A 21,628-nucleotide genomic window follows, 5' to 3' on the forward strand; every position below is an offset into this window, starting at 1 on the left:
TCGTAAAAAAATATTAAGGAAATATAAGTACAACTAATTAACCTTGTTGTAATCTAGATAGTGAAAAGACACTCGTGGCAGTTTGCAGCAGATGAAAATTTGATTGACTACCTCCTGCCAGGAGTACATAAATAAACCAATCATTCATCATCTAATCAAAACTTGCAATCAAGAATAGAGACTCACCAGTGTCGATCTCTTGCGTCTGCGTCGGATCAGGAAGAGGGTCATCGTGTAGCCGCAGGTAAACCTCTACCGCGCACTTCGCTGCCTTGAAATAAAATGGATGAGCCCGCAGCACATCCTCTAACCTGAGGAGACCCACGTAAGATCGCAGAGTCATCTTTCTCATGCAGTACGTGTGGAAGTCGAATTGGTCTTCTATAATCTCGGAGAAATGCTAAAAACCGACCAAACAAACTTAAACAAACTGTTAAGTTGGATACGTTCGACCGAGTGATCATCTCTCAACTGACCCTATCAACCTCGTGACATTTCTTCAAAGCCTCCCCAAATTTCCCGAGGCGTTTGTAAGCGTTAGCCGCTTCCGTTTGTATCCACATACACTGCATCTCGTTCAGATTCTCCATGGCTAGAACACCTTCCCTGGTGAATTTGCCACACGTCTCCTCCGCCTCTTTGATTAGATTCGCGCGTAACATGTACTTGGCACACTTTGAATTAATATAACGATCTGCGGTGTCTAATCCCTGCGCTTCGTCCAGCCATTTGTAAGCTTCTTGGACGTTGCCGGCATGCTACAAAACGACAAACGATTAGCTTATTAAATTCTAATTGAGAATCTATTTATGTGATAAAAGACTGACCTTATAAATGCGACCTTTGGTAACAAAAAGTTCTATAAGTGTAGGAGTATGTTCTATGGCAGCATCAATTTCGTCCAGTGCTTTCTCTGTAAGTCCGAGATGATCGTAATGTTGTGCTAAATAGTAGTATGTCCAAAGCAACGCTGAGGCCGGCTCTCGAGGATTATCTTTCTCTTGGTCGCTAAAGTGCTCGTGAGCCTCCAGCGCTCCTTGATACTGCAGTACTAGGGACTGTATAATATCAACTTTCTGCTGATCATTATACAAAGAACGAAGATTTACAAACAGAGGCGGCACGCCTTTATGGAGACCTACGGTATGAACACGATAAAGGTCAACAACGGTGGACATTGCACCGGGAGAACATTATGCCTTATATAAGTATTACGAGTGTCGATACCTCTGCGTAAATACCGATCGACTAATGTTTTAAATTCATCCCCTGAGGCGTAATATAATTGTAAGCGGCGTGGCGCTAGAGCACGAGGAAATAGTTCCTCATAATCTTGAAGCATAACTAATGTCTCCTCGGGTTTAGCATGTCTCTCAGCCTCTGCTAGCCTAGTGTAATACGTTGTATTTTCGGGATTTATGCATACAAGTCCCTTGTAAATGTCAGCCGCCTCCTCATATTGTTTCAATTGTAATCTTAATTTACCTGAGGAAAAGATTGATTAATTTCACAAAAAAATATTCCAATAAACAAGAAATTATAATATAACTCACCATATGTTTCTTTCACAGTAACTTTATCACAAATTTGATCACTGTATTTATCAAGATGTTTTAGTGCTTGTTCACACTCTCCTGATTCTTGAATAACCATGTTTTGGTATAACAATAATTCACTGTGTTCGTAATCATAACAAATCTGCACATGTGATGAATATCCCTATTATACACTATCATAAATAACATGTATGTACCTTTGATTATAATCCTAAGCAATTTAGATTTCGAACAACATTCTGCACGTTTCAAACATTCATTCTAGACGCGTTTAATCTAATATGCAGTGCTAAGATACATACCATTGGGAAATTTCGAAAAGTATCTAAAATTTTTAGAGCCATTTCATAGTCCTTCAATAGGTGATACGAGATAGCGAATCCAATCCATGACGCACGTTGTGTGGGACGTAACATAAGTAACTGATTTCTTGTGTCCTAAAAGATATATCCATTGAAATTTTACTACAGTAGTTCTTTAAATGTGGATACAATTGAAACTAGCAGAAGGTAGATGCTTAAACATGCACTATTACATAATGTACAAAATGAATATGTCATTTATTGAGGATATTTACTCTATAGCCCTCCAGGTCCCTCATTTGAATTTGAAGCAACGATAAGTCCCTAAGGATCTGTATATTATCCTTGTCCCATTTGAGAGCATTTCTGTAACATTTAATGGCCTCATCGTACTTTTTGTCTGAGCGCTGTAGCAGTCCATAAACGTGCCAACAAACATGAGATTGTAAGTCATTCCTAAGACCACGTCGTACATGATCGTATGCTTCTTCCTTGCGACCTAAGCAGTTCAGAGTGAGACCTTTCATTGCCAAGGTCTCCCCATGTTCATTAAATTTAGGATTCGACAGGATTTGCTTAGCAAACTTTAACCCATTCTTATATTGTTTGTGTTCGTAACACCTCTGCAAGAAGCACAATACATGTTTCACAGGATATAAAATGTTTTCATGAATTAAGTGCTGTGTAGTTGTATGAACTGGCACGATCGAGAGTCAAGAGAAGAAGACGTGCATCGGATCGCACTTTTATTCGCGACGACTGCAAATATCGTGCTGTTCACGGTTGCCAGTGAGTTTTTCCCAGTTTTTCCGAAGAGTGCTTCATCATTAGAGCATGATGAATACTCCTATTAGCCGGAGAGTGGGGTCCAAAACAGAGTATTTTGATTGCACGTTACTCACCAGAATTCGCTTAAACAAGGCATTTTCTTTGGGTGGCAAGGGATTGCTGGAGGGCATTTTTGTATAAATACAAAAATATAGGGCCTTTTCCACCCGGTAAACTTAATTTTCACCACAAAACCTCGTGGCCACAAACGAAGAACTCAATCCTCGATCACGTGATCATCTGCGACAATGCTGTTCCGCCGGAAGTTCTAAATCCACGGTGCCGCAAACTTAAATAATATAACTTCTAAGTAATCGCGAGTTTGTTTAGTACAGCGAATATTTCCTTAACAATCACTCTCGTTTATATTGTACTCTTCTCGATGCGTTCGATGATTTTACGGTTTTCGGAAATGCATGAAGCACGCGTTTACAAGTGATGATAGCTAACAAAACGTTAAGACTGTTTCTATGAAATAATGGAGTTGCAAAAAACATTTTGTGAATTTAATAATTACGAAACATTAGTATTGTTGAGTTTTAAATTGAAATACATTTCTTATGAGTGTCACAGGTATATTTTTAACGTATAAATTGAGCGATTCAAATTTAAGGTATCTCAAATCAGAGGGAAACTGAGAACGCTCACGCCCAGATTTTTGGTGTCTACTGCACTGTGCTGCGCCAAGTGGCAGATAAGATAACATTGTCTGGCACGATTTTTGATTTCCTATAGTCACTGTGAGATTCTTATACAGCTTTACACCCTCAAAACAAATCGAGAAACCCAGAATTTTTAACAAAAATGAAGTATTGCGTGGAAAGTAAAAACTTTCTAACTATCCATTGCCGTAAAATAAATTTGGTCATACAAGGTATAACAAAAAATTACATATTACGAGCAAATCATAAAATTGTGTAAAATATAGTTATAAAACGACATCGATCTTAAAAAAATAATCATTTTTAGAATATCGAACTTCTTGACACATATTGTTAAACAATATGTGTCAAAGAGATATAACAAGAGATATAACAAAATAAAAAAGCGCAATGGTTCCTTATGTCACAGATGCCAATAATGATTTTGCACCTAATAAACGAATGTAACGAAACGGCTGATAAAATATTTTGTTTTATGAACATTTAGAAAGTTAAATGCTGCGGAATACTATTAAGTTTAAAATTATATTTACAAATCTTCCGTTACATTTTTATAATCATTTACTAGTTACACTTCCCGCGTAGTATTGAATCGGAAGTTGTAAATTTACTAGAATTTATTATTATATAGAGTAGCGTTTTCACAAGCCGAGGTTCGTCTTTCTACCGTCAACGACGTTAAAATGGAATTTCTTCCAATCTTGCAGCACTCTCTGAGAGCTCTGCGGCCACATTGTAAAGGTGAGGCTCCTACTCGTTCTTATACAATCCAGGGCTCTCAGCATCCTGGCCGCTTTAAAATTTTCTTTTAAAAAACTGGGAATGGGAGATTTACCCATCACAAGTGGAATTGGATGATGTAAATGGATTTTTATTAGCAATTCATTGGAATCGTCGAATTGCATTTTTTAGATCTCATTTCTGCACTTGGAACAAATTTTGAGCGGAATCTCTGACACCATTGGTCACATTAAATAACCAATAGACACACTATACTGGATTTGAATGAAGATTCCACGATCGGTCAGGATGCTGGGAGGCTTCATACAATATGTCATAAGAGGTTATGTACAAATAACTTGACGAAACAATCGTTTTATGTATAAAACATATTTCAGATATCGAATTTAAATGCAGTAAATTTTCTACTTTCCAATTCTATAGAAAATTTATTCCACCATGTCAACTATGTGTAGAAAATTGTGTTCCTCCATTTTACTCGAACACTTTGGACCAATTGTTCAAACTGTGGGTGACGATTTAATAAAATTCGGTACGAAACCATTGAATTTACTTCGCCACACAACTCATCTCACTTTAGCAAAGGTAAAAATGTATATACTGTAGTCTGTTTGTAAAAAAAGTAGCACTTAATGAAAATTTACTTCAATGATATTCTTCATAATAGGATATTGTGATTGTATGCACTTCTCTTTCTAGATAAAAGAGGCATTATGTGTTTTAATTAGGCATGACATAGTTATACCTAGACAAACTGAACGAGGAATGGAGTATTCAATACTTTGTGAAAGGATCATAACCATCCTTAGGTACTCAAGGTAACAATATTTTAAAAATTACATTATAACTGTACTTTTCACAATAATGTGTTTATGAATTAGCTCTTTGATTTTGAATAGGTACATGTTTTTTACAAAGACAGTGTGTGGAGATGAAGCAGAAATGATGTTAGAAGAAGTATTAAAAAATGGATATATTAATGCTTCTGAGGTATTGGTGAGAACATACAGAAGGATTGTGCAATCATCTTGTATGTAAAATTCTTTCTAGTATCGCCAAGAATAAATTCATAGAACTTTTACATTCATTTTATTTATATAACAATTAATTTTTAGCTGACTCACAAGTCTCAATTCCACTATTGAAAGATAAATTGGAAATGCTAATTAAAAATCAGTTCCTGATACGTAGTTTGTATGCAGAACTACCTGAAGAAGCAGCTATGGAGAAACCAGATTTTAATTTGCCAAATCTTAATTTACCCGCGATTGGTAAACAACTTGAGGGTAGTAATGAAGATGCTGGGGACAGAAACATTTATTGGAAAGTGAACATTGATCGTTTCACCCAAGATTTTAGGTAAGAGTGATAAGAACCACAGTATATAAGTGTAAGGAACTCACAATGTAATTTATAGGGATAAAATTATTATATCAGCTATGCGCAACAGACTGGATGAGAATGCAGCAGAGTTGATGAGACAACTGCTTGTTCTTATGTATTTACGGACAGCTTCATGGGCAGACACATCCAATCCAATACCCCTCGTAGAGATCAAAGATGCAGTCAGAAAGATTAATTATCCCGTTCTTACTCAACATCTTGATCAATACTTACGTCTTATGGGTATATATCCTTGACACCAATAGATTTTATAAATTACTCAGGATTTATGTAGAAAATAGTAACTAGTATTTTACTGTAGAAAAAGACACTAGTCAGTTCCTAAAAAGAGTTGGCCATGCTGGAGGAGGGCAGTATAGCGTTAATATGAAGGAAGCTTTCCATCAGTTAGCATGGACCACATTAGAAAATGTTGTAATGGAGAGATTTGGTTCGAAAGCAGCTAGAATTTTTAGGTATGTTACACAGACTATTAGACTTATTACATTCGTTCTACGTATAGTTCATCCTTTTTGTTATAGATAAAGCGAATATTTCATATACCCTAGGTTAGTCCGTGATAGAAAATACATCGAGCAAGAACAAATACAGCAATTAGCTATGATTCCAGCAAAAGAAGCTAAACACTTAACATATACATTGTTACAAGAAAACTACCTACAGATGCAGGAAATAAAGAAACCCGGTGTATCGGTTGCACCGTTGAAAACATTTTTCTTATTCCATATCGATCTCAATCTAGTCGTTGGCATGGTAGTTGAACATTGTTACCACGCATTGTACAATACTATGCAGAGAAGGGAGTACGAAATAGCCAGTAATAAGCGAATGATAGATAAACAGTTACGGATGCAGACTCTAACAAGCAATTTGAAAGAACATGGTGCTACAGAAGAACAACTGGCGGAGGTACATATTCTGATGCAATTATATCGTAATTATAAACAGTATATGTATATCTCGGAACAATTAGAATAGTATCGTGCTATATTGTACAATTGTTTGCTGATTAGTGTGTTGCAAGTAGGAACAATAAAATTAGGATTATATTTGGGAATTTTCACTTTGTATACAATTCTACTTTCTTAATATTTTCAATTATGATTTATTTATTTTCATTAATTAATTTATTCATTTTCTTAATTGTAAATCCATAAGTTTTTAAAGTTTGTTGGGAAAAACATTTTAATACTTTGAAAAACTAATTTGTTTCTATATAGATATACGGAATACTATAATAAATTAATTGAATAATCATATAGGAGATTAATTTCTACACTGTTTTGGAATTTTGTAGATTGCCGAGCTTATGACGCCGTCTGAGAAGCAACAATTAGAAAAAGTTCAAAGTACAATAAAGAAATTAAGCGCGACCGAGTTGGAAATAGACGACACTCTCTTTTTACTAACCATGTTTCAACGTTATCACTAAAGAAAGACATTGTCGGGAATCTATTTTTACAAAGAATGGACACATGATGTTTCATTCATTTATATAGTTATTTATTTATGTATAATAATGGTTACGCTTGTAAAATACAAACAACAAAGAATACCTAACTCTCAAATTATTATAATAAATATAATCATATATCTATGTTTATAATAGTGCTGCTCTTCTATGTGATACAGTGCATTTGATGTCGCTATCTATGAGGGAAAATGATCTTGGTAGATGCACGCGCACACCGCCAGAGAAGACATTCGCGTTGTCGATGCTTCCATATTTAATTATACACATTATTTTGATGTATGTAGTATGAACAATGGGGGGTGTTAGTGGATTAGAAACAGAATCGTTAGAGTTATGAATCACAGCCAGCTTAAGGTGCCTTATGGATCAGTAAAATAAGTCGAACTCTGCAAATGCTATCGGGGATTCCCTATCAGAACATAATTCCCTTACACAGAATGATCGTTAATATCGTATGTTTCGCGGTGTGCCGCTACCAATTTATGTATGCTTTACTTCCAAGTATAATTTTCCCTTTGTTCCTATTATATGCTTGTTTTACGTTCGTCTTAACACTACCGGAAATGGTCCTCCGCGAAATGCTTGTCGATCATGTTATTTAAAAAGCGGATACCATGGACAGTGATGGTATCTCACTGATCTTAAAATACAACATTTTGATTGTACGCTACCGAGACACCGATTAATTAACGTGCACTGACGACGGTAGTGATGAGACGACCGCGAGAATGTAATTTGCATTCAAACATGCATTTTGACTGATTTTTATACTCTCTCTTTCTCTCATTATCGTTCACACACACGTACACGCTTCTCTCTCTCTCTCTCTCTCTCTCTCTCTCTTTCTCTCGCTTTCTCGATTTTCTTTTGTCCTTCTCTCATGTTCACCGTTAATGGATAAACTATGTACACGGCACGTACATACAAGTTTCTTCTAGAAATAACGTTGTATACCTAAAACTAAGATTGAATTTCGGTAAAGCGTTATTTTATTATACTTTTTTTGTTCATACCATTAACAACAACGTACATGTAAATGAAGTGAATTCTTGGAATATTGAGATTGGATGTTAGTGTTCACCATTCTTTTTTTTTTGTTTGTTACGTTAGATATTACTATAATATTAGTTTATGTAGTCGTTTTACAATTTACTATTCGTACAGTTCGCATTCGCGCATGGTTGCGGTTTCTCAAGAGCCGATCGAACTTGCACAGCGAGTGCGTTTATCGCGAAATGTTTGTCTCTACAAGAGAAGAAAAGAACGTGAATCGAAGAAGAAAATGGGGAAAAGAAATAGGGGAGAAATTAATTCGTGAAAGAGGGGTCAGAGAGGTAACTCGCGCTAGAATTTTCTTGGAAAGAACCGATGCGATCTTTCGTTTCGAGGATCGCTAGATCACGATCAATGGAATGCAGAACTGAGATTAATTCTAAAGCAAACACCACGCTGAGCAAATTTCGGGAGAATTGAAAATGAGGAAGGCACGAGCCAAGTCTACGCACGCGATTCCGAATTTATTTTTCGTGACTTGAGGCTGAAGAAGGTTGTAAAGGTTTCCGGTGATCTCAAAGATATGGCACAATAGGAAACGATGCAGTTTTCGCTCGAAGAAAGGATCGATTCGATTGTAAGATTTTATCTAGACTCTCTAATCACTTACGCCCTTTCCTGTTAATTCTAGTATGGTGTTAAAAACTAATAACGATTCAGTTACTAGAACCACGCTAACAGGATTCTCAATGGTTGCTTTTAGTTTTCATTTTCAATTAAATAAGAATGCTAATTTTACTGAATTTATGAAATAAATCCTAAACTATATTACTCGACCAAATTCCTCATTTTAAAGGGATGATCAATTGTCACCAGTAATAGATCAGCTTCCTTTTTTTAATCATACATAATTACTTGTAGATACCGGTATCAAATGGGAGGATGGCAGTGAGAATTATTTCAAGTCGATCCTTCCTCCGGTTCGTTGTTAACTAATTAGTCGTCACTGATTCGCTAGCGGACAAAATATGATTGAGCTATGGATCAAAAGGAGTTGAACTGGCTATGAAGAAGAAGGAAAAAGGTAGTGGTCGAATTTCGACGAGGTGCAGTAATTTCGAGAGTAAATCTGGGTTTCTGGGAACGATTTTTTCATCATTGAACACAAGGGTAAGTAGAGTGTCCGATTGCATAAACGACGCGACGCGGAAATTTGAGTATTCGAGCGCGTGAACGACCAACGAACTTCATCAGCGTCGTCGTCGTCTGAACTGGCACGTACAACCTCTATTGCTATGCGTAATAAGGATATTAAAAAAAAAGATACAGAAAGAAAAGAGAGAAAAATAATCGTAAGAATAGCGATAATAATAGTGCTAAAATTAAAAACGGATGACAGTTAATAATAATATTTAAAGGATAATCGATAGACGTAATAATGACCATGAAAAATAAGAATATGTAAATCGCAAATTTTAACATTGTTAAACCTACGGTGTCCTCGTCTCGGGGGTAATTACATCGGTATAATGTCGCTACGCGGATACATCACAATATAGTTACACTGTACATTAATAGTATCGACACGTTCTTTTGCATCGGGCCGTTCTAATCGGCCAAGTACCGCCGACACAATTGTACAAATCCATGTATATACATAAAATAAATTATTATATCAACATTAAGCTATATCGTGTCTGCCGCCGCGCCGGCTGCGGTACGTTTTTGAACCGAACCGACCCGAAGAAAAACGAGAAAAAAACACGGGCGCAGATGCATCGAGGATACTGGCTCTCTTTATAAAATTATATTAGGTACCTTGTATAGAATTGCACTGATTACAATATATATAAATAACAAAAAGAAACGGTGAAAAAGGAGAGACGTAAAAGTTCATCGTGTTCTTTTCAACGTCGAGCCAACTTCCGCCGCGACCCGGAACCGGATGGCCTTGCTCTTTCAGACACATTCTCTCTCTCTCTCTTTCTTTCTCTTTCACACTCTCTTTCTCTCACTCTCAATCTTTCTCGATCTGCACAGGCGCCGCCACCGGCTCGCGAAAACGCTATTTGGCACATAAATATTATCACATCGAGCTCCCAATCTTCGCCGTCCGATTACACACACGCTCCCTCGAATCGCGAGACACGGTACACACGTCGTTATTGCGGTGCCCCTTGTTTTCCCCCTAGCACCGAACCAACATGATGACCATGTTCGAATTAAGTCTCCCCTAGACTCGACAAGACGGGATCAAACGTAACAGTTGTCCGGACATCCGACAAAACAAAACAAAATAGAACAAAACACAACGTCTCGTTAGAATTTGATTGTTCGCGTGTATCCTTTCAATAAATAACGCTAATCCCCCGTAACTTCCCTCTCTTTACAGTAACATTGTACTAAAGACTGACGTCGCGCGTGCCCTTATTCCTTTTGCCCGCATATGCGCTATTCCTCGCTGCCCTCTGGTTTACCCTTAGCGAAATTCTCTTTTTCGTGTTCACTCTGTCTCTTAGTGGGCTCTATTGGTAGGTCTAGATCCTTCTAAGATCTTCCAAAACGATCACCGGCCATCAAACGATTCCGCCGACACGCTCGTTACAATTAGGGATAGAATAAATTAACGACGAAAATACTATAAGTACTATCGAGTGTTTTTCGATTCCTCTCGCTCTCCGGCCCCTCCCCTGCCCTCCAATTTGGTGCGAATACAGTGATAGCGTGACAATACGGAAAAAATAGATAGTCTGGAGCGGACGTGGATATCGGTACTCCAGATTGGAAAAGCTGATAATAAAATCTAGCTTGTTCCATGCGAATTCCACCGCCTTGGGAGCCAGAGCTGTGCGTCTTGAAGCAATCCGCGGCCACGGCCGGTCCAGACGAACTCGCCCACCACGCCGTCAGATGCGACAGAACGGATCAGCTTCTCTTTTTCTCTCCTCGTCTCTCGCGAACGCACACGCGCGCGCACACACATACACACACACTAGAAGGAATAGGAACAAGACTTTTTGGCCGCGCACAGTACCCCGCACATACATTTAGAATACATATACATATGTATCACGAACGCGATCGTGCTGAGCGGTGTGTTTAAAGCGGCCTCGAGACGCGATCAAGCCGAGTCCGGTCACACGTGACACACATGGCAGTCTTACGAGAAATCAGGTATGTATAATATATATATATATATATACATACATACATACATACATATATATGTATATATATATATATACACAATGTGCGTGTGTCCGTATATATATGTATATATATTTCGTTTTCATTCATTTATTTATTCATTTATTTATTTATGTATAATCCTAGGGTCGCGCTTTGTCCGGATATCACCCGCGAGATGCGCGCGTGAATGCACCAGGTGCATCCTTGTATCTAGAAAAGTACCTATCAGACCATATCGTTCGCGGTTTCCGCCGCTGCACTCGCGGCTTTTGATTACACAGAAGAACAGAATGCGTGTCGCCCATTCTTCCTCGGGAGCTAGCCCAAGAAGTCGTAAGGATGAGCGTAAGTCTCTTCGAGGTCGGTCGCGAGTAATGAATTGTCCGAGGGCTATCGACTCGAGGACGTCTTCAAGTTCCTCGCGGACCTCCACAGGCGACACAGGGTCCAGGAAGTCGTGCTCCGGTTCACGGGAGAGCCTCCTCCTCGTCGTACGATGGCACAGAAATGAATCGTTATATCACAACCTCTCGAGCGAGGCTTCTCACTTCATAGTTCCTGCCGGCGACCTTGGATTGCGCCGGGTGTCAGGCCTCCCCGTTCCCTGGTTGTCCGCGGAGGACTAAATGGGAACCTCGAGGCTGCAGTTACCAGAACAACTCGTGGCCGAGTCTGGATGTCGATGGTGGCGTGGATGATGAAGCTCCGGGCGGCCATGGTGGCTGACCCGGAGCTGCGGTTCAATCCTCGTCATGGTGCCGCGGACTGGCGTCGTACCCGCCGATCGATCCAGAGTTCTCCGGCGAGAAGTTCATCATGTCTGACGGCGATAGGCTGTCCTGCGGGTAGTAGAACGAAGGATGGTCCGAGCTGGGACCAGCTGCGCCACCGTTCAGCATCGTCGCAGGCGGAGACACCGACGGTCTCGCCGAAGGACCTGCTCCAGAACCTGGATGATGCTGTGAGCTCATGTCCGAGCCCACAGGAGAGAGGAAGCCCATTTCCGGGCCGCTGTCCCGACACCAGAGCTGCCTCATTTCCTGTCGCCGCTGCCGCATCAGCGACTTGTACTCGGAGATCCGCATTTTCTTCCCGTCCACGATACAGGTACGCTTTGGCCGTGGTCGGTATCTGTAGTCCGGATGCTTCTCCATGTGCAGCTTCGACAGACGCGACTGTTCCTCGTAGTACGGCTGCTTCTCCGAATTGGACATCGCTTTCCACCTAGCACCTGTAACACGAACGGTCGAGTCAGTTCGAACGCAGGAAACGATGAGTCTGATTACTACTGGCACACGATTCTTGCAGATCTTCAAAGTGTTCTTCGCTCAGTTTTTGAAGAATTAAACCATATTTAGTGTTTGGAGGAATCACAATAGTATACTCGTTTACAATGCAATCAAGGTGAAATCGAATGCTTCTTGACGCAGTGAAATTTCAGTTATCCAAACTATTGACAAGAGCATGGACAATATCATTTACTTAGATTGATTGCCTTGGTTTGAGCTATTTGCATCTTTCCCGAGAGTCTAAATACAGTAAAGGTTCTATTGATAATAGAAAATGATTGAATTGACATCGATTTAAGAGGTCAGCATAATTTGACATTCTGAATGATTGTATTATAATTTTTCCACTGTCTAAGTCGTCTTTCGTCACAATCTCGAGTGTTGTTCAATACAACCATCAAACTGATATGTCATATTAAGAGTTTTCATACAGTTGCTAAGATATCACTCAACAATTGCAGAGGCAGGCGGTAAAGTCGATTACTGAATGGGACACATACCGAGAATTTTGGATATGTTGGAGTTATGCATATCCGGGCATGCTTTCAATATTTTCCTCCGTTCATCCTTGGCCCACACCATGAACGCGTTCATAGGCCGCTTGATATGTGGTTTATTCTCGCTCTCCCTCTTCTGCTGCCTCACCATTTTCGCTAAACAGATAGAGGAGAAACGTTAGCAACGCTCCCCGTGAGAAGCGAATCCGATTTCCGCGAGCATCGACTGGCGCTCGGCGAACAAAAGCGGTAACGTTAGCCCGACGGTCACGAGACATGCTTACCTTTTTCCGTTATGTCTTCCGGTACCTTGTAACCCGGCTCCCGCCACACTGTAATTTCAGAATATCATGGTACGTTAGAAATTTTGCATGGACACGTCCGACGTCTACAGACTAGCATTCTTGCTTACAGGGTGCGTCAAAATAACTGCATCGGTAACAACACTTCTGTCTAGAACTATAATTCGCATGTTACCTCAATTTAATCGACTGTAATTCTATTTGGGCTTCCGAAGGCTAAGCCAAAATTTGGAATCGCTAAAGCAGGAGCGAAGGCAATCAGCGCTGCGATAAATTTCAAAACCGCGCCGTTCTATATTACTACGATTTTGTGAGATTTTTTGGCAGTCAACGGGATTAACACAAAAGTACGTAACTTCGTTATTTCGACGTAACGAGTTCGAGCGGCAAAAGCTCTAGCCGAAACGATTCTGGACGAGCGGACGAAGAAAGGAGTTTGGCCCGAAGAAATTATCGGGGAACGATCGGAACGCGGCGCGTATTAAATGGAAGATCGCTCGTTAAGAATTTATATAGAGGAACTGGTTACGGCGGACGAGTGAAGAAACGCGACTCGTTCGGGTTTACAGTTAACTCGAAGGCGACTCGAACGGCCAACCACCGCGTCGATCAGGGACAATAAGAAGAAAGGAAGACGGGAAAGGAGAAAATAATGTATTTACTGTGAGGTGTCGGGAGATAGTCTTGCTCCTCCTGCGAAGCCTCCTCCCGCGAACCAGAATGCTTGATCGGTCGTTGAGTTTGAGGTGACGGCGGCATCGCACCTGCGCTCGGCGGCAGACCATAAATCCCGTGCATCGCGAAATGCTTCTCGACAGCCGCGACCGCCGCAGCAGCCACTGATCCGCCTGGTCCAACGGACTCGTCTTTGGCCATCACCTTGCCCACTGAAATCATGCATACAAATTGACAGTGAAATCGGAATATGTCTGTCGAACCGTTACGGGATTCGTGACATAAATTCTTAGATCTTTATACATTTGTGACCTGACCTGTGATAGATCATGCGATTCGTCGATTGCGATTATGATCTTTGTCCCAATTTTTAAATAATTTCTAGGAATTTGAAGGTTCTGAATCTATTACGGAATCCGTATTAGACCGTGGATCTTTCTCAAAATAAAATTTGCTTACATGTAATGCTGGTAAGTAGAAATTTATTTCTTAAATAATTTTAATAGCTTCGAATTAATACACTAACATTCCTAGATTCTTTGAGTTTTTTTATTGTTTTAAATCGTTTATGCCCATTTTTACCATAAATGCATAAAATTTTTTTAGAATTATCGTAATCCATGTAACAAGTAACGACGTGACAACGCTTCAATATCTGGATCCAATGTAGACGAATCAAGAGAATGTGGTAACAAATAGCTCGTTGACGCTGGTATTCAGGATTTGATACATCTATCAGAAGAATGTTTAGGTTCTATTTAAAATACAAGAAATATGAAAAAAGTTGCGGAATACTGATATACTACTTTCACGTCATTGAAGTTATTGGAGGAAGAAAGACATTTCCTGTTTCATGTAAACTATGCATCAGATTTCTATTTTGCATAGAGATTTGCAGTCTGGTTATCGCATTTGTTGGATGGATTAGAATTAACGTTAACGACGTAGTAGATGCAGCAGATGCTCATTTATATGATGGTGACAACCAAGTATGTAAAGCAGTTTGGTGTACTGTCGAACCACGACGATTCCACCACGTTTTATACAGGATCAATCTAAAGTGTTCACGCAGGTAATTCAAAATGATCCACGTAGTGTACAAATGAGTAACGATTTCACTTCAATTTAAGCTTGAAGTAACTCTTCTATTATCCGAAGTTTCGACAGTTTGTACAGCTAAGGTTCTACGGTATTTTTAAACAAAGTATCAGCAGACTATAACACCGTGACACGAATGGACGTGTAGTAATGACATGGACCGATGATCGTGCGACTCCGCTGGCTCCGTGGACATTACAATGACAGGGAGGCTTTCCACGAACTTGTTTTTTCGTCGGGATCCGCGGACACCGGATCCTTATCTTGGCATCGCGTTACGCGTCGTTGATTGTGCTCTTATAACTGGACAGGCAAAAAGCCGGACACGACGGAGGAACAGGTTTTGCTATAGTATAACGCGAGGCGAGGAAAGAACGCGGCGGACAATCGGGCAAACGCACGCGTTCGCCAAGATAATTAACCGTTTGTGTCAGATATCCGGTCCCCGTGTATTCTATGGCCTATTGATCGGATTTTTCGTTGGGTTTTAACGGCGCCGCCGGTTGTCGCCCGAAAAGGCCACGACGCTCCCGTTCAATGCCCGCCAATATTCCGTTTTTCCATTCGGTGGATTGGAATTCCTCGCGAGATCGCTCGATTATTATTAAAATTATTACAATTTCTGCGAATGCCCGATGCAACCGGTTACCACGGCCTGCACGGTTCCAAAGGAAACTGTACTTACCCGCAATCTATGGATCGGAATGATATTTTACCTAACAGTTGAACCTAACGCCCATTTATTTCGAGCGACAATTAATTAACCGCGACGTTTAATCGGTGCGCGTGGTGTTAAATCGTGTACCAGCTCCGGTGAACCATTGCGAACCGGAGATTTTCGACGAGATCAATTCGTGCGAGCCATTTTCTTCTAAAAATCAATTATCACGGTATAATGGATCGATCGAGATTCTAATCCTGATCCGACGACTGTTCATTTATTTTGTACCTCGGGGACTTTATCGTTGTACTCATTAGTATTCTACACCATGGATCGGCTACCGCCTCCAGGGTTCTGGTATGTGTCGGGGAAATTAGCATTTGAAACACTGCAAAACCGTGGCGGTTATGGTCCTCAAAATTGCTCTTTACATGAAATTAAGGAAAACTTTTTCTCGGAGCTGGAGGGAGTAATTCTATCAAAAGCCTTGTTCGCTGATGGGACGTTTGCATTTTTGTCTTTATTAAATTCATATCGTCGGCTTTCATTCAATGTATTTCAATGTATTAAATGAATGCAAATATGTATTTGATAGTCTAGTTCGAACCATCTCCATCTAGTTGGACCATCTCCAGTCCAAGACATCTTCATAGCGTACCTTTAATTTCGCAGAACAGGAGGCAAAATCGAGAATAGAATACGAACATCTTAGGAAATTCAAAAAAGGCTGCGAGTGAAAATAGTTTAGAAAAGGAGCCTGTAGGCTGAAGATGGAGGGTCAGAAAGTTCTACTTACTCGGAGAGGATAGGGAGCTAAGATGAGGCGGTAAACCAGCATAGGGCAACGTCGTCAAGTAGTTTCTCGGCATCGGTAGTCCCGGGGGAAAGAGTTTCGGAGCCGTCGCTGCCAAAGGCTGCTCCTGCTGTCCGCTGCTTCCGGCTCCGGTCGAATGCGAATCGCTTCCAGGCGACGAGGAGGACGCCGTGGCCCCCGAAGACGAGGACTTCGGCTTGGTGAGGTTCAGGGGCGCGTCTAGGTCCTGAAGAGGCGGCGCGGTGGGCGCGACCGCCGACGAGATTGGCGTCGGCGACGGCTCCTTTTCCATCTGCGTGGTCATCTGCGCCAGATGCGCCGTCGCCCAGCTCGGACCTTCCCGGTGGCTGCTGATCATCTGCAATACGTCAGTCGTAGCGAGTCAGCATCGTGTATTTTTCGCGGCCCTCACCTCCGCCCGTTATTTTCGCGCGACCGTGAATTAGCCGCCTCGCGACAAATTGCCACGGTGACATCCCGCTATCAAAACCTTGCTGCCCGGGGAATTACACGGCGATCATAGTTATTTTCGGGGCGCGCTTTGATCGAGATTAACAGATCAGCTTGTTCTCTTCGGGACTCGCTCGCCGACTGGCTTCGGGAAACAATAGGTGAATAGACGTCGCTTTAGAGACTATGGTAGTAAGAAGATGACCATCGTTTCGGAATAAATCAAAGAGCCGAGGAAAATAGACGAGAACGGACCTTCTTTGCAAATGCAGAATTGACAATGCTTAGAACTGTTCACGTTTCTGTTTATTAATTTGTTTTAATTCTCATTGCTAGTCAGTGGATCTTCGTGCAGAAAAGAAGCAAAAATTAAATAAAAGTAAATTATTTGTTTTAATAATTTTAATAAGCGACATTTAGTGTAACAGTATTATTAAATTCATCTGATGTTTTCAGAATTTTATATTTCAATTGTAGTCATTTTTACCACGAATGCACAAAACTACAGTCTACGAATCACTCCAATTTAATTTGCGCTTATGATAGACTAATAAAAGGTAATAAAAGTGAATATATCTTTAAATTATCTTAATACATCCAAAGGGACATACTCATAAATTCATTGGTCTACGATTTCTTTCCCAAGTACGCTAAGTGGTAGTGACCAAGTTTCGTTTCAATTTTCAAGAAATGAATAACATTTACGTTTAGTAAATTATGTAAAGACCCGTTAATAGCATAATCTTCATGCTCTGGGTTAAAAGGTCAATAGAAGTTAACTAATTTCCGATTGCGTCTCCGAATATTATCACGTTTCAACCCTTTTAACGATTTGAAAGCTTTCACCTGACCCCCGCAGGCCTTTCATACATTTACGCCCGGTGTGAATTTCGTTTTCAAGTTCTAGATAAGCACTTGCGTTAAAATGACAGGATATATCGTCCCTATAATTAACTTTAATTTTCTAGTTTCGGTTATGCTAATTGAATTACTTCGATTTAGCGCGAATTCGCATGGAGAGGTAACGGTAGCGGAAAATTGGGATTGATTTACGTACGTTTGCGATCGAATTGATATGTTTGTTGGTCGTGGCGGTGGAGGTAGCCGGCGGCGGCGGCATAGGCGATTGCACGGCCACCCCTCGGAGCTGTTCGAGAAACGGCAGGAACATCAAGGACTGCGGCCCCGACATGCTCAGCTGGTTCTTTGTCATCTGAGCCCGTAACTCCTGGATGTTGTGCTGCATGATGTGCTCTTGCTGCCGCTTCAAGTGCTCCGTTTGCAGCCGCTGCATCTCGATCTGTTTCTGCGAGTCGACGGTCATGTGCGCGGAATACGACTGTAAAAAGGTAAGTACAGCAATTAGAGAAACACAATTTCTAGTCCTTATCAAAGAAGGAGAGAATGAACGGTTTCTGTAGCGTCTCGTTCGAAACGCACGGTTTTTTTATCGATTCGAAAGGGTAGAAAGTATTGCAGCCACGGAAATACGTGACAGAATCTGATCAAATTTGGGGGGCACTTTTAAAATGATTTTCTATCAGCTGGTAAAGAATTTTCGCAACGATAGTTGAAATAATTGTCGGAAAACTCGCGTTTTTATGCTCGATAAAGCAGCGAGAGACTGGAACTTCTGTTTCCAGTAATTCGTGCAAATATTTAAAATCGAACGCAATGCTTCGCAAACATCGATCTAATATTTTCTGTAGTCGTTTCATCGCACATCGAGTGACAGCTACGCAGCCCCTACAGATAAAGTTATTGTAAAAACGATTGCTCTTTAATTTTTTTAGCAGCTTCTTTACGAATTGATGGTTTTTTAAAAAAATATTTTATTTAAGTCTATGGTTCATCGATCTTATACAGACTAAGCCGACTATTTTCCGTTCGAATCGCCACGCGTCGTTTCCGTTCAAATATAATTCCTGAAGATCGATAATAGATTAGCATTCAGAATGAAATATCGCAGTCGCGATTCGAATCGAGACTCGACGGAATAATTACGACTTTTCGTCGAAGATCGAGCTAAAAAGTAGACTTTCATAGGCAGGACCGACCCTCCCGCCCTCCCGAACCCTCGCTAGAACCAGTTTTGAATTATAGTCCCCGAGAAAATGTAATAAAAGGCGATCGGGCATGCGAGCGACGAGATTAACTTTAATTGCCGGTTTTAACGCGTCGAACGGAAGCGATCGGCGGTCGGGAAAGTGAGAGATACAAAAACGACTGTTATTGCTATAAAGTGATAACGACGGGCTGAAAGAACGCCAGCCTCTAATCACTCGCGGAATAATTACAGCGCCAGACTAGTCGATACGCGCGTTCAGATACGGCAGATAGCATCGTCGAACGCGTTTCCGCGACTATCGGTTGAACACACTGCCAAGGACGATCATTCAACGGGAGAGTAGTTCTTTTTCCCTTGCGGAATCATCGTCCTTAGACAAACGCAGATAGTGCGGAACGACGCGTGGTAGTCTCATGGTTGCAACGATTACCAAGATTCCGCGCGTTTCACGTGCTTGCGCACGTTAATTTCCTTGTTAATAGGCTACCCACGCTCCGACGCAATCATACCACGAAATGGAATAATAACTGACGCATTGTTCCGACGATTTGCATTCAATGCCCGTGAAAACTGTATTGTGCACCTCAGACACGATGTTTACAATCCCGTACAAAATGCTCGTTGCGTAATGTCGGAGAACACGGAGGCCCGAGTACTGAACCTGATCTTTCGCAAACATTCTTCCCTCGTTCAAAAAAAAAAAAAAAAAATTACACGGCATCGTTTACTTTGCGAACATCCTTGTCTCTTGCGAATCTTTACCCCTTGCCATATTTCGACGAGTCTGACTCGTGACAGAGATTTCTAGTAATAATATGTTTTAATCTAAATAAAAGTCTGATTTCGCGTCGTCGATAATTTGTAGATTCAAGCAAATGTAGACGTATTAATTATGTTTTATTTCCTCAGATATTATTAGATTCGAGAAACTTCTAATCGTTGTAACTATGAAGAGAATGGTACGACAAGGGGTTAACAAGAATCAGAAATTCTAACGAATCAGCGTGAAAAGTAACTTTTAAAAGTTAGTGTAATTATGATGCACCGTTTTACGAGTACAATTATGCCATACTTCTATTTGAGAATGAGCTCGCATCAGTCGAGTCCAGAAGATAAAGATGCAAGAGTCAATAACAGTTAGGCTAGTACGAGCGGCCCTACGTCGAGGGTGCAGCCACTGATATTTCCTCGGTTAAATTGGGTCGTGGATGGGCTCCATGAGGAAGCCAGTGTGTCTTCGTCAGGGCGGCGGACTTCTTTTCCAGCAATGGCCATTAGTCACAGCAAGTAGCCGCGGTACTAATTCAAGGGGACAGGTTTTCAACGGCTCGGCCCCGGCTCTAGGATAGTGTAACAATTCAACAGGGCTAATATCATTGTACTTTCCTACGACCTGGCTGCGGTCCAGATATGCTTGAAGTTTAAAATCTATTTTGGACGATAAGGAAGACGTTTATTCATCCAGCCTGGGCACCAGCTGAAACGTCACGAGGCACACGCGCCCCTCTCCCTCGTCGCCCCTCTCCCTTGCTCTCGGCCTTTCCGCGACCGACCGAGATTATTAATTCCCGATGCTCGATGGAAGATCGCGACGCGTGATTTACGGCCCCGAGCCTATCCGGAGCTGCCTCTAATAACGGGCCCACCGCAAGAACAGAACGAACAAGTGGACTCGCGACTGGCTCTCTCGCTGTTTGCTTGCTCGATGAAAGGCTGCCACCTTTCATCTTCCATTGCCTTTCTCGCGAAAACAGATCGTGCGGTCGACGAAACGACGAGAATATTTTGGAACATCGACCCAGGCAAAAGTGTTTCATTGTCTTACACAGTTCTTTCCCGGCTCTGGAACATGTACACCTCGTGTAAACCTGAAACGATTTTCTTAATAGCTGAATGTTCCACAAGAGGGAATATGTCTTCTGTCACAACGGACCAAGTTATTGAAATTTTTACGAGAAGGTAGAAAGATTACTGAACTTTTTTAATGGTTTCAGTAAATATTATTTAATGAAGCATTGTTCTATAACCTTTTGATATTTATCTGGTAGCTCTGAAATCTCTTCTTGGTGGAAGTCCTGTTACCTATTGTCCTTACAAAATATTTTTCATAAATGAAAATTAACACGAGACTTCTTTCAGCTGATCCATAAAATATCTAAACATTCTATTTTTCTTAGAGACCCAGTTTATCTGTTGCATTTATTTCTATTCTCATCATCGACATGAAAAGGAACTCGTCAAAAGAAATTATTAAATTGCAAATTTTTCATTATTAAAATATTAAGAGTTCCAACTATTGACGACTTAAGTTTTCTTTAGAAACTAATGATTACTATGATATCGACGATTAACCCTTTCCATTCGAGTCAATTACACTGCAAATCTAAAATAATTGTTCTGACATAGTATTTCTATTTTGCATGACAAAGGATATTGAGCCTCGTGATTCATATAACAGTTACACTTTTAATAATTTCACAGATAAATATCTATGTATAAAATATAGTAATAATAATATGAAAATAATCTTGCAACGTGATATAACAATTTCAGTGGTACCCCGGAGTTACAGTTCAGACAATTTTCCAAATTGCAACTAGATGTTTCATTCTCTTAAATGTGAAT

The 21,628-nt window shown here is 40.7% G+C and overlaps 3 protein-coding genes across 9 annotated transcripts in view; 1 reads left to right on the forward strand and 2 right to left on the reverse strand.

The window, feature by feature from the left end:
- Naa15-16 (N-alpha-acetyltransferase 15/16) overlaps nucleotides 1-3,017 on the reverse strand; it is a 61,171-nt gene extending 58,154 nt beyond the window's left edge. The window contains exons 1-8 of one of the 2 annotated variants that reach the window (XM_078186552.1): nucleotides 2,761-3,017; nucleotides 2,134-2,481; nucleotides 1,859-1,993; nucleotides 1,554-1,698; nucleotides 1,228-1,485; nucleotides 828-1,138; nucleotides 477-758; nucleotides 187-400 (exon numbers count right to left, since the gene is read on the reverse strand). In XM_078186552.1, the coding sequence (XP_078042678.1) occupies nucleotides 187-400; nucleotides 477-758; nucleotides 828-1,138; nucleotides 1,228-1,485; nucleotides 1,554-1,698; nucleotides 1,859-1,993; nucleotides 2,134-2,481; nucleotides 2,761-2,817 (1,750 nt within the window). In that variant the 5' untranslated portion in view covers nucleotides 2,818-3,017. Of the gene's footprint in view, nucleotides 1-186; nucleotides 401-476; nucleotides 759-827; nucleotides 1,139-1,227; nucleotides 1,486-1,553; nucleotides 1,720-1,858; nucleotides 1,994-2,133; nucleotides 2,482-2,760 lie in introns of both variants that reach the window. The other variant, XM_078186544.1, reaches the window with a different exon arrangement.
- A 992-nt stretch (nucleotides 3,018-4,009) lies between these two features.
- On the forward strand, nucleotides 4,010-7,093 carry Polr3c (RNA polymerase III subunit C). Of its 4 annotated transcripts, none has more exons than XM_078191387.1 (9): nucleotides 4,010-4,089; nucleotides 4,513-4,674; nucleotides 4,789-4,907; nucleotides 4,989-5,119; nucleotides 5,205-5,448; nucleotides 5,507-5,715; nucleotides 5,795-5,948; nucleotides 6,042-6,402; nucleotides 6,791-7,093. In XM_078191387.1, exons 2-9 carry the CDS (start codon nucleotides 4,528-4,530, stop codon nucleotides 6,923-6,925), a joined length of 1,500 nt encoding a protein of 499 aa, XP_078047513.1. In that variant the 5' UTR covers nucleotides 4,010-4,089; nucleotides 4,513-4,527; the 3' UTR covers nucleotides 6,926-7,093. The 4 variants fall into 4 exon arrangements, with proteins under 4 accessions (XP_078047513.1, XP_078047494.1, XP_078047504.1 ...); XM_078191368.1 differs by having other exon boundaries at nucleotides 4,024-4,089; nucleotides 4,261-4,674; XM_078191378.1 differs by having other exon boundaries at nucleotides 4,034-4,089; nucleotides 4,467-4,674.
- Nucleotides 6,959-21,628, reverse strand: part of Sox102f (transcription factor Sox102F) — a 205,571-nt gene continuing 190,901 nt past the window's right edge. For all 3 annotated transcript variants that reach the window (XM_078191335.1, XM_078191347.1, XM_078191327.1), the window contains 6 exons: nucleotides 17,993-18,274; nucleotides 16,468-16,843; nucleotides 13,900-14,124; nucleotides 13,220-13,267; nucleotides 12,939-13,091; nucleotides 6,959-12,380 (listed from right to left, as the gene is read on the reverse strand). In XM_078191335.1, coding sequence (XP_078047461.1) covers nucleotides 11,890-12,380; nucleotides 12,939-13,091; nucleotides 13,220-13,267; nucleotides 13,900-14,124; nucleotides 16,468-16,843; nucleotides 17,993-18,274 — 1,575 coding nt within the window. In that variant the 3' untranslated portion in view covers nucleotides 6,959-11,889. The remainder of the gene's footprint in view (nucleotides 12,381-12,938; nucleotides 13,092-13,219; nucleotides 13,268-13,899; nucleotides 14,125-16,467; nucleotides 16,844-17,992; nucleotides 18,275-21,628) is intronic.

This window comes from Augochlora pura, chromosome 2, assembly GCF_028453695.1.
Source record: "Augochlora pura isolate Apur16 chromosome 2, APUR_v2.2.1, whole genome shotgun sequence".
Classification (NCBI taxonomy): Eukaryota; Metazoa; Arthropoda; class Insecta; order Hymenoptera; family Halictidae; genus Augochlora; species Augochlora pura.

Bases quoted from the DNA above. Each gene is read 5' to 3' on its own strand.
- Polr3c (XM_078191387.1), top strand. From the start codon at position 4,528: ATGTCAACTATGTGTAGAAAATTGTGTTCCTCCATTTTACTCGAACAC. The intron at 4,908-4,988 runs GTAACAATATTT...GATTTTGAATAG, and splicing joins ACCATCCTTAGGTACTCAAG to GTACATGTTTTTTACAAAGA. The intron at 5,120-5,204 runs GTATGTAAAATT...ATTAATTTTTAG, and splicing joins AAGGATTGTGCAATCATCTT to CTGACTCACAAGTCTCAATT.